The sequence below is a fragment of the Heterodontus francisci genome, unplaced genomic scaffold, assembly GCF_036365525.1.
Source record: "Heterodontus francisci isolate sHetFra1 unplaced genomic scaffold, sHetFra1.hap1 HAP1_SCAFFOLD_1631, whole genome shotgun sequence".
In the NCBI taxonomy this organism is placed as follows: domain Eukaryota; kingdom Metazoa; phylum Chordata; class Chondrichthyes; order Heterodontiformes; family Heterodontidae; genus Heterodontus; species Heterodontus francisci.
This window is the reverse complement of record NW_027141754.1, coordinates 508-17276: the sequence shown is the minus strand read 5'-3', so window position 1 is coordinate 17276 and position 16769 is coordinate 508. Positions and strand designations below refer to the sequence as shown.

Sequence of the window (16769 nt, the reverse complement as noted above, 5' to 3'; positions counted from 1 at the left end):
CCTCCTCGTTCCTCCCTCCCCCCCCCACACACACACACAGTCACTCCCCTGTGTGGGCGGGGCTTAGGGCGCCCCGAGCGTCACGTCATTCTCGGCTCGACTGCCCAGAAAATGCTATTGGCTTGACAACAACAACTTTCTCCGGGGGGGGGGGGGGGTGTTACAACAACAACTTTCTCCGGGGTGATAATGGGGGAAGATGGTGTGTTACAACATCAACTTTCTCCAGGGAGGGGGGGTGTTACAACAACAACTTTCTCCAGGGAGGGGGGGTGTTACAACAACAACTTTCTCCAGGGTGATAATGGGGGAAGGTGGTGTGTTACAACATCAACTTTCTCCAGGGAGGGGGGGTGTTACAACAACAACTTTCTCCAGGGTGATAATGGGGGAAGGTGGTGTGTTACAACATCAACTTTCTCCAGGGAGAGGGTGGGGTGTTACAACAACAACTTTCTCTGGGGGGTGTTACAACAACTTTCCCCAGTGGGGGAGAGGTGTTACAACAACAACTTTCTCCAGGGGAAGGGGGTGTGTTGCAACAACAGCACCTTTCTCGGGGGGGGGGGGGAGGGTGTGTGTTACAACAACAACTTTGTCCGAGGGATGGGGTGTGTTACGACAACAACTTTCTCCAGGGGGAGCGGGTGTTACAACAACAACATTCTCCAGGGGAAGGGGGGAGTGTTACAACAACAACAACTTTCTCCAGGGTGATAATGGGGGAAGGTGATGTGTTACAACAACAACATTCTCCAGGGGAAGGGGGGAGTGTTACAACAACAACAACGTTCTCCAGGGTGATAATGGGGGAAGGTGGTGTGTTACAACAACAACTTTCCCCAGGGAGAGGGTGGGGTGTTACAACAACAACTTTCTCTGGGGGGTGTTACAACAACTTTCCCCAGTGGGGGAGAGGTGTTACAACAACAACTTTCTCCAGGGGAAGGGGGTGTGTTGCAACACCAGCAACTTTCTCCAAGGGGGGGAGGGTGTGTGTTACAACAACAACTTTCTCCGAGGGATGGGGGGTGTTACAACAACAACTTTCTCCGAGGGATGGGGTGTGTTACGACAACAACTTTCTCCAGGGGGAGCGGGTGTTACAACAACAACATTCTCCAGGGGAAGGGGGGAGTGTTACAACAACAACAACTTTCTCCGAGGGGGGGTGTTACAACAACAACTTTCTCCAGGGTGATAATGGGGGATGGTGGGGTGTTACAACAACAACTTGCTCCGAGGGAGGGGGGGTGTTACAACAACAACTTTCTCCAGGGTGATAATGGGGGATGGTGGGGTGTTACAACAACAACTTTCTCCGAGGGAGGGGGTGTTACAACAACAACTTTCTCCAGGGAGAGGGTGGGGTGTTACAACAACAACTTTCTCCGAGGGAGGGGGTGTTACAACAACAACTTTCTCCAGGGAGAGGGTGGGGTGTTACAACAACAACTTTCTCTGGGGGGTTGTTACAACAACTTTCCCCCAGTGGGGGAGAGGTGTTACAACAACAACTTTCTCCAGGGGAAGGGGGTGTGCTGCAACAACAGCAACTTTCTCCGGGGGGGGGGGGCGGAGGGTGTGTGTTACAACAACAACTTTCTCCGAGGGATGGGGGGGTGTTACAAGAACAACTTTCTCCGATGGATGGGGTGTGTTACGACAACAACTTTCTCCAGGGGGAGCGGGTGTTACAACAACAACATTCTCCAGGGGAAGGGGGGGAGTGTTACAACAACAACAACTTTCTCCAGGGTGATAATGGGGGAAGGTGGTGTGTTACAACAACAACATTCTCCAGGGGAAGGGGGGAGTGTTACAACAACAACAACGTTCTCCAGGGTGATAATGGGGGAAGGTGGTGTGTTACAACAACAACTTTCTCCGAGGGAGGGGGGTGTTACAACAACAACTTTCTCCGAGGGAGGGGGGGTGTCACAAGAACAACTTTCTCCGAGGGATGGGGTGTGTTACAACAACAACGTTCTCCAGTGGGAGGGTGTGTGTTACAACATCAACTTTCTCCAGGGAGAGGGTGGGGTGTTACAACATCAACTTTCTCCAGGGAGAGGGTGGGGTGTTACAACAACAACTTTCTCTGGGGGGGGTGTTACAACAACTTTCCCCAGTGGGAGAGAGGTGTTACAACAACAACTTTCTCCAGGGGAAGGGGGTGTGTTGCAACAACAGCAACTTTCTCCGGGGGGGGGGGGAGGGTGTGTGTTACAACAACAACTTTCTCCGAGGGATGGGGGGTGTTACAACAACAACTTTCTCCGAGGGATGGGGTGTGTTACGACAACAACTTTCTCCAGGGGGAGCGGGTGTTACAACAACAACATTCTCCAGGGGAAGGGGGGAGTGTTACAACAACAACAACTTTCTCCAGGGTGATAATGGGGGAAGGTGGTGTGTTACAACAACAACATTCTCCAGGGGAAGGGGGGAGTGTTACAACAACAACAACGTTCTCCAGGGTGATAATGGGGGAAGGTGGTGTGTTACAACAACAACTTTCTCCGAGGGAGGGGGGGTGTTACAACAACAACTTTCTCCGAGGGAGGGGGGAGGTGTGTCACAAGAACAACTTTCTCCGAGGGATGGGGTGTGTTACAACAACAACGTTCTCCAGTGGGAGGGTGTGTGTTACAACAACAACTTTCTCCAGGGCGAGCGGGTGTTACAACAACAGCATTCTCCAGCGGAAGGGGGAGCATTACAACAACAACTTTCTCTGGGGGGTGTTACAACAACTTTCCCCAGTGGGGGGGAGAGGTGTTACAACAACAACTTTCTCCAGGGGAAGGGGGTGTGTTGCAACAACAGCAACTTTCTCCTGGGGGGGGAGGGTGTGTGTTACAAGAACAACTTTCTCCGAGGGATGGGGGGTGTTACAACAACAACGTTCTCCAGTGGGAGGGTGTGTGTTACAACAACAACTTTCTCCAGGGTGATGGTGGGGGAGGAGCTGTGTTACAACAACAACATTCTCCAGGGTGATGGTGGGGGAGGGGTGTTTTACAACAACAACAACAACTTTCTCCAGGTTGGTGGTGGGCGGGGGTGTTACAACAACAACAACTTATAAGGACCATCCCCGCCGCGACGACGACGACTTGCCGCAGCAGTCGCGGCGACAACTTGGCGTTTGCACAGCCGCTTCGGGTCGAGAAGGACGGGGCAGCGGGGGAGGGGGGGTCGGCGGAGAGGGCTTTGCCCCTCGAGGCGCGCAAGGTTTAAAAACGCAGGTGGTCCGACCGGGGCGCCTAAACCCGATTCGGGGAGTCGCGTCGGGAAACACGACGGTGGGTGGGGAGGAGGCCATTCAGCCCCTCGGGCCCGTCGCATGCACAGGGAACAGAAGGAGGCCGGGCCGGGCGGCGCAGTGGTGGGGTGGGGGGGGGGCGGCGGTGGTCACTGTGAGCCGTTGTAAGGCAGTGGCTCGGCACCAGCCGGAGTATGGCGTCCGGAAGGAGGCGGAGGCGTCGGAGAGGGCGCGGGAAGAGATTCATGAGAATGGTTCCGGGGACGGTGGTGGTGGGGCGGAGGTGGGCTTCAGCCACGTGGGCGGACTGGGGGAATCCGGGGCTGTTCTCCCTGGAAAAGGCAAAGGTTGAGAGGACATTTGCCAGCGGTGTTCAAAATCATGATGGTGGTGGTGGGGGGGGGGGGGGAGGTGGGCAAGCAAATTGCTATGGGCGAGGGGTGGGGAGCGGGACTGGGCTCTCGCAGAGGGCGGGCACGGACGCGAAGGGCCGAGTGGCCTCCCCCACCTTCCCTTTTGCTCTGTCCCCCTTCCCGTGCATTGCATGGGAATTGCATCAGGCAGCCCTTTGCATCAGCTCATCCCTCTCTGACTCATGCCCAGCTCGTGACTTCGCTGAGTCACCCGTCGGGGCCGTCGCTGGAAGAATCCCGCCCAGCCCAGAATCCCGCCTCCCTCGCCGCCCGCCATTGGTCGGGAAGGGGCGCCGGTCGGCCCCCCCCCCCCCATTGGCGCCTGTCAATCCCGCCGCTTCCGCTGCGGGGACCCATCAACTCTCATGCTCATTCCGACTCGCCACCCTCGACCATGTCAGACGTGAAATTTCGCCTCTCCGCCAGGAACCCGCCGCCGCCAATCCGCCACCGGCCGCCCCGCCAGCACCGTTGCAGCGCCAGAGTAAGCCTTTGCATCCCCTTGCAATCGTTGTCCAGCCGAAAAATTGCACGCCCTTTACTTTTTGCATTCCAATTTTGTCCCTTGTTCCTTCTTAAACGTTCCAGGTTTGAAATGTTGTGTGTGTGTGTGGGGTGCCCAAGGTGGGTGTTGGTGGTTGGTGGTGGAGGGGTTAAATCCAGGGTTTTAACCCGCGCTGAGAATTCCTGGGATGAGGAATGTGTTAATTCCCAGGGAAAATGCGGTTGTGACATCCCACGTCGCAGAGGGTCGTCCAACTGGGAAGAACGAGGTGATCTCCTGCCTCTCCGCTTCCGGAGGTCGTAGCCCGCGACCCCCCGCGGGCGTTACGCAACGGAGGCATTTATTTTCCCCCCACCCCTCTAATTAAGTATCGGTTGTTTCGTAGGTCCCGAGGAGACGACGCGCCTGTACGTGGACCACGTGATAAAAGGTAGGACCGCCTTTCCCTCTCCTCCCTTCAGTGTTACCTCCGCGCTCTTCACCGTTGCCGTCCTCCGCTCTCCATTTCCTACGTTGTTGCTCAACTCGTTTGGGTTCTCTGATCCTCAGCAAAAGAATGGGGAAGCACAGGGACAGGGGGGAGGCCATTCAGCCCCCTTCCTCGCGCCTGTTCCGCAGGGCCAGGAGGAGGCCATTCAGCCCCCTTCGAGCTTGTTCCGCAGGGCCAGGAGGAAGCCATTCAGCCCCCTCCCCGAGCCTGTTCTGCCATTCAATGAGATCTTGGCTGATCAGTGACCTAACTCCATATTCCTGGCTTTGTGCCCATATCCCTTGATACCTCAAATTTGATCAATCTCAGATTTAGAATTAACAATCGATCCAGTATCGATTTGCCGTTTGCGGGAGAGAGTTCCAAACTTCCGCCACCCTCTCTGTGTGTAGGAGTGTTTCCTCATTTCACTCCTGAAAGGTCTGGTTCTAACTTTTGGATCTATTCTCTCAAGCCCGAGACTCCCAACCCAACGTTTATAGACAGTACGGAAGATTCAGGGCTTTGGTGACACCACACCTGGAATATGGTGTACAGTTTCACTCCCCTTACCCAAGGAAGGATGTTTTTTCCTTGGGGGGGGGGGGGGGGGGTGCAATGAAAGTTCACTAGACTGATTCTTGGGATGGGGAAGGGGGGAGCAGGCTTGAGGGGCCGAATGGCCTCCACTTCCTCCTGTTCTGTTGTATAACAACAACTTATATCTATATAGCACCTTTAACGTAACAAAAGGCCCCAAGGGCACTTCTACAAGAACATTATAAAACAAAATATGACGCTGAGACACAAAGGGAGATATAGCTGGACAGATGATCAAAGGCTGGGTGGGCGAGGTGTGTTTTGAGGAAAGCGAGGTGGAGGCGGAGAGGTTCAGGGAGGGAATTCCGGAGCGCGGGGGCCCCCCCCCCCCCCCCCCCCGGGCGGCTGAAGGCACGGCCGCCCAACGGGGGAGCGAGGAGAATCGGGGGGTGGAGGGGGGGGGTGGTGTGTGCAAGAGGTCAGAATTGGAGGATCTCGGAGGGACGTAGGGGGCTGGAGGAGGCTACGGAGATACGGAGGGGGGCGAGGAGATCATGGAGGGATTGGAACTGGAGGGTGAGAATTTTAAAATCGAGGCGTTGCTTGACCGGGAGGCGGGTGTCGGTCAGCCAGCGCGGTGGGGGGGGGGGGGGGGGTGTGATAGGGGAACGGGACGCGGTGCGAGTTGAGACATGGGGAGGGGGGTGCGGCATAGCTTTGGGTGACCTCGAGTTTACGGAGGGTGGAATGTGCGAGACCGGCCAGGAGTGCGTTGGAATGGTCAAGCCTACGTCGCCTCCAGACAAGAATGAGGGTTTCAGCAGCGGATGAGCTGGGGTGGGGTGGGGTGGGGGGCGAAGTCGAGCGGCGTTACGGAGGTGGAAACAGGCGGCCTTAGCGATGACTCAAACATGTGGTCGGGTGCTCACCTCGGGGTCAGAGGTGACACCAAGGCTGCAAACGGACTGGCTTAATCTCAGACCGTTGCCAGGTCGAGGGATGGAGTCGGGGGGCGCGAGGGAACGGAGTTGGGAGCGGGGTCCGAAAACAATGGCTTCGGTCTTCCCAATATCTAACCGGAGGAAATTTCTGCTCGTCTGGATGGTACTGGATTTCGGACATGCAGTCTGATAGTTTGGCAACAGTGGAGGAGTGGAGAGAGGTGGCGGTGAGGTAGAGCTGGGTGTCATCAGCCTACGTGTTATCTGTTGACGGGCAGCATGTAGATGAGAAATGGGGGGGGGGGGGGTGGGGGCGAAGGAGAGATCCTTGGGGGACACCAGAGGTAACAGTGCAGGAGGAGATGCCATTGTAAGTGATACTGGTCTCGATTGTCCCATCCTAAGTGTCTGGAATCTGGGAACCAAGCACCATTTAAACCCCAATAAGATTATTCCTCATTAAATCTGCAGTAATCATTGCCGTTACAGATTAGGATTAAATACAATGTACAGAGATGGCAAACAACAGCTGGTGCCTCGACCCACTCCAACTGTGTTATAAACATGTTGCATCAGAGAATTATCTCAAGTCTGGAGTCTAGTCTTAACTCTCAGACACTGGCTCGTGTGCCTCGAACCTCACGCCCGGGGTTTACGGTGATGGTTTCCTGATTTGAAAGCCCCTGTTTAATCATTCTGGATAAAGTGACTTGTATCGGAGAGTTACTGGTGTTGAAGAGCTTTACTCACTTGGTGCAATTAGCAGCGTGTTCTGTGTTCCCGTGCTTGCCGGTTTGTTTATTACACGCGGGTTTGACACCGTGCCGTGATCCTGTGTCTGACTGCCTGCGCGTTTGCTTGTTTTTTTTTCCCCCTCTGTCTTGTGCAGTTGATCGGGACGTACCCAGTACGATGGCGGATTCGATGCCGTCTGCCGCCTTCTCTTCCGCTCCTGCCCTGCTATCGGGGCAAGAGCTGGAGACTTGGCTGCAAGATCTGGAGAGCATTCTGTATCCCTCTCCAGCAGGGAACCCCTCGGAAGAAAGGCGGAAGCTGAACCAACTCTGGCTGGAAGATGTAGACAGCGTTCTGTACCCTACATCCACGGGGAATCCGCCGGGGGAGATCCGCAAGCTGAACCAACTCTGGCTGGAAGATGTAGACAGCGTTCTGTACCCTACATCCGTAGGAAACCCATCGGAAGATGGTGGAAAGCTCGGCCGACCCCCAGACTTCACACAGGTGAGGAATCAAGACTGCCTATTTCCATTTCTGTGGCACCGCCCGTCTTCGCCCCTGCCTCGGTCCCATCTGCTGTGAAAACCGGCATCCGTGTCCCAATCGCCTCCAGTCCTGACCATTCCAACGTTCTCCCGCCCTCCTCCGCGTAAACTTCAGCTCATCCAAAACTCCGCTGCCCCCCCACCGTGCGCTAACTCGCACCGAGTCCCCTTCGCCCTCCCCACCTCTTGCTCCCTGACCTACGCTGGAGTGCTGGGAAGCGGCAACCTCTCTATCTTCGAAATCCTCGCGTCCCGTTCACTCCCCACCCCCCCCCCCCCCCCCTCCCCCGTCTCTGCATAACCGTCTCCCGTCCCGACGATCCTCCGATTTCTGCAGCTACTCAAATTCTGGCCCCTTGCCCCGTCCCTGATTTTTCCAGAGCTCGGGGCAGGGATGCGCGAGAGGCGGGAACTGGAGGAGTGCGGAGATCTCGGAGGGCCATTACATACGCCAATCCTAAACTCAGCTCTGTTCTCTTGCAGCCGGCGCCGGGGTTGTCTGAACATTGTGAACAATCCCTGGTCTCCTGCTCTCTGGAAGCCCAGCTCCACCCCAGCGATATTCCGAGTACCACTGACCCCGTCCAACAGGAGGAACTCTTCGGCTTCTTCCCGGCAGCCGAAAGTGACCCGGCCGACGGCTCGACGGGGCGCGGGCCCGGCGCGGTAGGCCCGCCCTCCCGGACGCCGTCCCCGCCCGGCGGACGGCCAAGGCGCGGAGCCAGGAGGCGGAGGTCGGGCGGCCCCGCCAGGGCGGGCCGCGAGGCCAGGGAGCAGGGGCGGGAGAGGCGGGTGGCGGAGCTGACGGAGGAGAACGAGCGCCTGCGGGGGAGGATCGAGCAGTTGACCGCCGAGGTGCAGGAGGTCCGGAGGAGGCTGGTCGAGAGGATGGTCAACGTCAGCTGAGTGGGCCCGCCTGACGTCCCCGATCGAACGAGGATTGACTCTTTTGGGAGGTTTAGGAGGCAGGCCCGGTTAAGAATACCACACTGGTTCTCGGAAGATGCCCCATTGTGGACAGAACATAAAGCCCTGGTTTACTTGTGTCTAAACTCTTGCTCCAGATTGTCAGGGGATTTGTACAAGTGGCTTCCTCTTGTTACCTCCCCGCCGTAGTGTAGTGGTAATGTTCCTAGATTAATAATCCAGAGGGCTGGACCAATGTTTGCAAAGACATGAGTTCAAATCCCCACTGTGGTAGCTACAGCTATTTAAATCCAATTAATAATTTAAAAGTGTAATAAAATGCTAGTCTCTGTAATAATCACGAGATTATTGTTTTGTAAAAAAAAACAAAAGACCCCATCTGCTTCACTAATGCCACTCGGGGTGGGGGGGGGGGGGATGGAAATCCGCCAGCCTTACCCGGTCTGGCCTACATGTGAATCCCGACCCACAGCGACGGCTCGACTGAGGTCCAGTCACGCCGTTCTCTCGTGTTTCTCCGTGACCCCCCTGCCTGTTAACCCCTGGCGGTCTCCTGCGGCGTGGGGCGACGCCGCCAACGTGCCGCACCTCAGCCCCCCCCCCCCACCCCCACTCGCCAACGACTGAGGCACCCACGGGGCAAGACCTCCAATCGTCCGGCGCCTTCCGCCACCTGAGGGCGTCCCACAGCGCCTCGCGGCCGATGAACAACCTCGTCCGACGTGCGGTGGCCGCTGTAATGCGGGAAACGCGGCAGCCAATCTGCGCACAGCAAGATCCCACAAACAGCAGTGCGATGAATGACCCAGATCATCTGGCATTTTTTTTTCCTCCTCAAGTGACGTCGGTCGTGGGATTAATATTGGCCCCGGGACACGGGGCGGGGAGATGGTTGCAGGCAACGCCTCAGTGTATTGTCTCTTCCGAATCTTACAGAAACTCTGCATGATAAATTAGGGCTCAGGTTTTCCCCAGATTTTTAAACCGGGAATTGTTCCCTGGCTGGATAGTCTCCAGGAAAGGGGCAGTTTTAAGGGGCGATTTTTCCACGCTATTAAGGGAAACAGATAGCATTGGATAGTTTCTCTCTCTATTTCTGCTGGTTGGGGAGTCCAGGAACGAGGGGGCCCCCCCCCCCCCCACCCCGAGTCAAAAAAAAATGAGAGGCAGACCTTGTGATCATTGTCAGTTCGCTGGGTGCAAATTGGCTCCCGTGTTTCCTACAGTAGCACGGTGACGGTGGAACGCTGGCTTGTAACGCGCCTGAGGCCGTGAGCGGGCCCTGGACAAATGCCAGTTTTTAACCGTCGAATTCCAGTCGCGGTGAATTCCGATCACTCTTTCGCGTCCATTCCCAAGTGGGTTTTGCCATGTCAACGCGTCACGGTGTCATTGCAAACGCTGGCCAGTAGATGGCGGCGTGGAGGGAGTTTCTGTAGGTTCTATTCCTTCTCTCCACCAAACCCCCCCCCCCCCCCCCCCCCCATCTCAATCAGTCACCCTCTTGTCCACGTTTCTGCGGATCTATATATATAAAAAAATCATTGAGACACATTGACGCATGTGTGCGAAAGGAGAGATGCACAGCAGGATATAAACTGTGTTCCAAATGGGTTTTCACATCATCCTGTACTGTACGGGATCTGTTGTAACTTTGATCCACCTAAAAGCTTTCGTGCATCGGTCACCTTAGCTGCGACGTTTGCACCTGCCCTTAACTGGCTGTTGCAGCGAGGTTGTCAACGCTTACTGCTTCTCGAACGTGACATGCATGAACTGACTGAATTTTCTTCTTCTTTTTGCACTTTGTATATTAAAAAGGACCGTTGTCCCTCCACCCTCGGTCTCTCGTGCGGGATTTTCTTGCTTTGGTGACACTTGGACTCCAGGTTGCATTTATATCGCGCGTTAATCCTGCGGCGAGTAACTCACCTCCCGTCTCCCCAATGCCTGTCCCACCATCTACAAGGGCACAAGTCAGGAGTGTGATGGAACGCTCTCCACTTGCCTGGATGGGTGCAGCTCCAACAACACTCAGGAAGCTCGACACCATCCAGGACAAAGCAGCCCGCTCGATTGGCACCCCATCTACAAACATTCACTCCCTCGACCGCCGACGCACAGTGGCAGCAGTGTGCACCGTCTACAAGACGCACTGCAGCGACGCACCAAGGCTCCTTAGACAGCACCTTCCAAACCCGCGACCTCTACCACCGAGAAGGACAAGGGCAGCGAACGCAATGGGAACGCCACCACCTGCAAGTGCCCCCCTCCAAGTCACACACCATCCTGACTTGGAACTATATCGCCCGTTCCTTCACTGTCGCTGGGTCGAAATCCTGGAACCCCCTTCCGAACAGCACCGTGGGTGTCACCTACCCCACACGGACTGCAGCGGTTCAAGAAGGCAGCTCCCCACCACCACCTTCTCAAGGGCAATAAATGCTGGCCTGGCCAGCAACGCCCACATCCGCCGAATCTTACGTGGGCAGGGGTCAAACTTCAGTTGATAATTCCCACCCATGAAGTGCCTTTGGGCGTCTTTCGAGGACCCAGCACGATGGGCTGAACGGCCTCCGCTGTCCTCATTCCTCCAGCGGTTTCCGCTGGCCGCAGAGAAAGAGAATGAATTTTAAATTTTTTTTTTTTTAAAAAGGTTTTATTTCCTACTTCAGAGACTCTCACACGAGTCTCGTCGCCGTACAGTTCAAAACAGCAGTGTTCTACCCTCTCACCCGTCTGACACCCAGCACTGTCCCTCCGCAGACTGTTGTTGGGGGGGGGGGGCGGGGGGTGCGTCCAAAACCTGGGCGAGCAAACCATCCAGCAGAGGTGGCGCGTTAAGGGAAGGTGAGGTGGAGGGGGTGACAGGAGAGAGAGTTGGACTCCATGGCATCGGCTGACATGATGGGGGGGGGGCGGAGAAACGGGCAGAGCCCAGCGTCGGCTTCCCGGGGCGGCTGCTCATTTTTTCCCCGCGGGCCTCCCTTCTGCTAGTGCCAGGCGCCTCTTCAGATCAAGCAGGACGGAGACTTCCGCCTCGACCAACGACTTGTCCGCGCGCTGGGCCTTCAGCTCACGGACACGATTACCCTGCAGGGGGAGGGAGTTTAAGGAAGAAAAAAAAAAAAGGAAATTTAATCCACCGCGTGCACCTTTTTTTTTTTCTTCCGGTCCGCAAAACCTCGCCTCTTCCTCGTCAACGTCCCTCCGGGCCACCCCCTTCCCCCACCACCTGTATGAATCTGGGTCTGTGTTTGGAACGGGAAGCGGGGCTGGAAAGGTGCCGCGCAGGAAGGGGAAGTCGTCAACCAGCTTGCAGAACGGGCGTGGAAACTGGCACAAAAAAGGTCACACTCATTGGAAAATGAGAGGGAGTCTGAAACGGACGCGCAGGAATTCCCCCCCCCCCCCCCGAGGGATCTGGGGCTACGGAGGACTATCTACGTTCCTGTGAGGCGCGCCCCCCCCGCCCGGGATGTTTCGCCGAGCTCGAAGGAGCCGTACGAAGGTAGGTTGCTGCTGCATTTTCGCACTGAATATACCGCTCCTCCTCGGTCCTTCGGCTGGTAAATTCCCCCCCCAATCTCACTGGTGGGAAAAAAAAAGAGATGGCCTGTTCATTCAAATCCTAGGTGGCGAGGGGGAAAACCATTGTCCAAACTGAAGGATGCAGGGGAGGGAGGGAGGGAGGGGGGGGAGGGTGTGGGTGGGGGAAGACCTCAATTGCCGAGGCACCATTGACGGCAAAACCCAACCCCTTAGGAAGCCATCTCTGCAAAAAAAAAAATCTATAGCAAAACCGCCATGTAAACAGGTCCCGGTCACGGCGCAGTGGCACGTCGCAGTCAACGGGAGGCGCCCCGGCCCCCACCCCAACGGTACCCCGCCGTGCCCATCGGCGCTCACCTGCTTGGCCACCAGCTCTTGGATCTCCCGAGGGTCGGCGTCGGGTTTGGGCCCGGGTGCAGGCTTGCTCTCCGCGGGTGCCTGCGCACAAAGCATGTTGATTAATGAGCCCATCGGGGCACTGGCTCCCCGTTGCTCAGCACCACCCCCCTGCCCTCCTCCCCAACGCCTCTGCTCGCTCACTCGCTCTGGGGTAGCCCCCGCCCCACTAATATCGACACACTCCCCGGGGGGGGGGGTTGGGGGGGGGAAGAACACCCAATGGCCTCAACAGGTGTTGTAGTGACTATCTTATATTAATGGCCCCCTAGTTCTGGTCTCTTACCCCCACCACACAAGCGGAAACATCTTCTCTACGTCGACCCGATCAAAACCCCCTTCGTAATGTTAAGACCTCCTCAGCCTTCTCTTTTCTGGAAAAGAGCTCCCCAGCCTGTTCGGTCTTTCCAGATGGTTTTACCCGATCACCAGATGGAGCACATGGCAGAGTTGGAGAGCGCTTGGCAGAAACTCAAGTGTCCAGGGAGGGGGAAACGTGGCAAAGAAACAAGAAAGGTTGCGGGGAGGAGAGGGGGGGGGGGATTATTCACCTTTTGGCCTCCATATTTCTTCCGTAACTCGTCAATTCGATCACTTTCCAACTTCTGGAACAATGGGCTAATCTGGAACAGAAAGAATATTCACCGTGCTTTCGCAATCACCCGGCGCGCACTTCACGCACAAAGACACGGGGAGGGGGGCTGACACACTTGGGTCTCTGCACATTGGGAGGAGCAAACGGTCAACAGCGATCTTCCGCCGCAAATTATATATTTTTTTTAAACCAAGACACGTTTGTTCTCGGGATGTGGTGGCGCTGAGGAGGTTGGCACTTATCACCCCTCGAGAAGGAAGGAAGGTGTTTGTGGCGGGGGTTGGGGGGAGAGGAGGGAGTGCGGTCTTCTTCTGGAATTGCTGAAGTCTCACGTGCTAATGCTACTCCAGCAATGGTATGTCGCACAGGGATATTTTCCCCAGGATAGCGATTGCTTAAAATTTCTCAGTGTGTCCTTTGAGCTTTTATCTTGCCACCCCCCCCCCACCCCCCACCCCAACTTCGACAGGGCAGAACGAAGGCATTTGGGAATGGGCGGTGCAGTGGTTAGCACCGCAGCCTCGCAGCTCCAGCGACCCGGGTTCGGTTCTGGGTGCCGCCTGCGCGGAGTTTGCGAAGTTCTCCCTGTGACCGCGTGGGTTTCCACCGGGTGCTCCGGTTTCCTCCCACATGCCAAAGACTTGCAGGTTTGGTAGGTAAATTGGCCTTTGTAAATTGCCCCTAGTGTAGGTAGGTGGTAGGAGAATTGGGGATGCGGTAGGGAATGTGGGATAGTATAAACGGGTGGTCGATGGTCGGCACGGACTCGGTGGGCCGAAGGGCCTGTTTCAGTGCTGTATGACTCTAATCTAACCCAATGGGCGTCAAATCGTAGCCTTGCCGGCCTACACTCGCATCCGACGAATGAATTAAAAAGGACATAGACAAGTTGGTGGAACGGGGCTGACAGATGAGGTTCAACGGGGAGAAGCGTGCAGTGATACATTTAGGGAGGGAGGGAGGAGGAGGAGAGGCAATATGGAATAAAGGGCACAATCCGAAAGCGGGCGCAGGAGCAGGGGGAACCTGGGCGCATCCGTGCACAAATCGTTGAAGGCGGCAGGGCGGGTTGAGCTTTATGCAGAGCGGCACAGGGTGGAAAAGCCAGCAAGCGACGGTGAACCCTTTACACAAAGGCCTCAGTTGGAGTGTTGCGTCCTGTTCTGGGCACAGCACTTCAGGAAGGATCTGAGGGCACTGGAGAGAATGCAGGAAAGATTCAGGAGAACGGTTCCAGGGGTGAGGAACTTCAGTTGCGAAGGTAGACTGGAGGAGTTGGGACTGTTTCCCTTGGAGAGGAGAGGGCGGGTTTGATAAAGAGGTGGAGGGGTCTGGACAGAGCAGATAGGGAGAAACAGTTCCCATTGGCGGGAGGGTCGAGAACCAGAGGGGGCACGGATTTAAGGGCGACTGGCGAGAGAGTGGGGAAGACAGGTTCAAATCAAGGCTTTGAAAGGGGCACTGGATAATGATTTGGAGAGGGGACAATTATTGGGTTATGGAGGAAGTGGGGGCTAGGCGAACTGCTCTTGCGGGGAGCTAGCAGGGACACGACAGGCTGAACGGCCTCCTTCTGTGCTGAAACAATTCTTGGAAGACTGCCGTGCGTTTTCCTCCTCAAAAATAAGTATTAAAAAAAAAAAGCCCGCCCGGACGCTTTCATTCCCCCACGCCCCCTTCCCCCCCGGCAGCTCACCGTTCCGATCTTGTGTCCGGCAGGCAGGGCGCAGACGAAGCTGTCAGTCAGCGAGTTGCAGTCCTCGGGGGCCCGTAGCTGGCGCTGGATGGTGGCGCCGACGGCCGGCATGTAGGGCAGCAGCATCACGGAGAGGAGGCAAGCCACGTTCACCGCCACTCCGGTCACCGTGCCGGCTCGCTTCCTGCTCCAGCCGGCGGGCGGGGAGGGGTAGGGAGACAGACAGACAGAGCGGTTAAAACCGAGCAGAGGCAGATCCCGCGTCTGGTGAACCGCGGTCAGAACCTTACAGCACAGCAGATGATTGGGTGGGGGAGGAGGCTTGTGTGGAGAAGGAACACCGACACGGTGCGGATGGGCCGAATGGCCTGGTGTCTGCGCCCGTGCGTTCCGCGCGAATCACAAAGCGGGAGAGGTGAGAGCGGGCGGGCGGGAGGATAAATCGCGTGCGGAGAGACTCACCGGTCAGCCTCAGCTCCTTTGATTAGTTTCCACGGCTCGTTAATTTGGATGTACTGGTTGCCATAGCGAGACACGTTCAGGATGCATCTCAGAGCATCCCTGATCCTGGGGGGGGGGGGGGGAGGAGGAAGAAAAAACAAAGACGTTAAACCACCCCGCCAAAAAAAAAACCCCCCGGACACCGCCCTCCAGCTGCACAACACGGACCGGTTTCCGAGGCCGAATATTACACGGAGATCGTCCTTCCCCACCCCCCCACCGCCCCCCCCCTCTGCTGAGTGACCCCGACCGGTGCTTGACCGCCCACAAAGAGCGGGAACAGAGCACGCACCGTCTCCACCCCCCCCCCCCCCCCCCCCCCCCCCCGCATCAAGAGCGTTAGTTTACCGTCAGCGTCGTTCGCCGGGACACCTGATCCTCCGGGAAAACGGCGGGACTCGACTCGACAGCGCCCGTGAGTCTCGGCTTGGATCGCGGGGGCTGGGGGTGTCGGGTGGGTGAGGGCGAGGCGGTCCCCGTCGCTCACCGTACTCTCTCCAGGTTCCGGTTGTACTGCTGCAGCTCCCAGCCCCACCACGGCCAGCAGTCTCTTGTCGTCCTGGGACAGGTCCATCTCGGGCACCGCGCCCTCGAAGAATTTACCCCACAAACATCCCGGCCCTGATGGGTTAAAAAAAAAAATACACATGGGCAGGTCGATCAGTACGGTGCCGGCGGAGGATCTATGGTGTCGCAGGCAGTGGCTCGTAGCCGGGGAGCATGCTCGAATCCCTCCCTGGCTTCCTCGCTCACCTCCCCACCCCCACCCCCTTATCTCTGTAACCTCCTCCAGCCCCCAGCAAACCCCTCGTCTCTGTAACCTCCTCCAGCCCCTACAACCCCCCCTATCTCTGTAACCTCCTCCAGCCCCTACAAACACCCCCCATCTCTGTAACCTCCTCCAGCCCCAGCAACCCTCCCTATCTCTGTAACCTCCTCCAGCCCCCTACAACCCTCCCTGTCTCTGTAACCTCCTCCAGCCCCTACAACCCCTCCCTATCTCTGTAACCTCCCTCCAGCCCCAGCAACCCTCCCTATCTCTGTAACCTCCTCCAGCCCCTACAACCCTCCCTATCTCTGTAACCTCCTCCAGCCCCAGCAACCCTCCCCTATCTCTGTAACCTCCTCCAGCCCCACAACGCTCCCTATCTCTGTAACCTCCTCCAGCCCCTGCAACCCTCCCTATCTCTGTAACCTCCTCCAGCCCCCCGCAACCCTCCCTATCTCTGTAACCTCCTCCAGCCCCTACAACCCTCCCTATCTCTGTAACCTCCTCCAGCCCCCTACAACCCCCCCCCCTATCTCTGTAACCTCCTCCGGTCGCTACACCAATTATGGCCCCCGATTCCCGGCCCTCCCCACCATCGGCGGCCCGTGCCTTCAGCTGCCTGGGGCCCCGAACTCTGGAATTCCCCTCCCTAAACCTCTCCGCCTCCCCTCTCCCTCTCTCTCCTTCTTTAAGACACTTCCGTAAAACCTCCCTCTCTGACGGAGTTTTTGGTCAACTGTCCCTAATGTCTCCTCAACTGGCACGGGGTCAGCTTGACTCTCCCACGCAGTGCCTTGGGATGTTTTATTCCGTTAACATCCTGCATTTATATAGCGCTTTTTACCATCTTCTGCCAAAACAAGATCTCCACGTTTTTGTCCATTTCACAGAATCTGACAACGCGGCAGGAGTCC

The 16769-nt window shown here is 56.8% G+C and overlaps 2 protein-coding genes across 2 annotated transcripts; one reads left to right on the top strand and one right to left on the bottom strand.

Annotated features, from left to right (window-relative positions):
- Positions 1 to 3002: 3002 nt before the first annotated feature.
- Positions 3003 to 10183, top strand: ddit3 (DNA-damage-inducible transcript 3). The gene is made up of 5 exons (XM_068027729.1): positions 3003 to 3609; positions 3872 to 4165; positions 4572 to 4616; positions 7026 to 7378; positions 7903 to 10183. Exons 1-5 carry the CDS (start codon positions 3003 to 3005, stop codon positions 8323 to 8325), a joined length of 1722 nt encoding a protein of 573 aa, XP_067883830.1. The 3' UTR covers positions 8326 to 10183.
- Positions 10184 to 10991: 808 nt separating this feature from the next.
- On the bottom strand, positions 10992 to 15719 carry LOC137364665 (methionine--tRNA ligase, cytoplasmic-like; the record flags this gene model as incomplete). Its single annotated transcript, XM_068027725.1, has 6 exons — positions 10992 to 11439; positions 12256 to 12336; positions 12846 to 12917; positions 14586 to 14769; positions 15048 to 15152; positions 15574 to 15719. Coding segments are annotated over 6 exons (717 nt in total), but the record flags the coding sequence as incomplete, so codon positions are not given.
- Positions 15720 to 16769: the final 1050 nt, after the last annotated feature.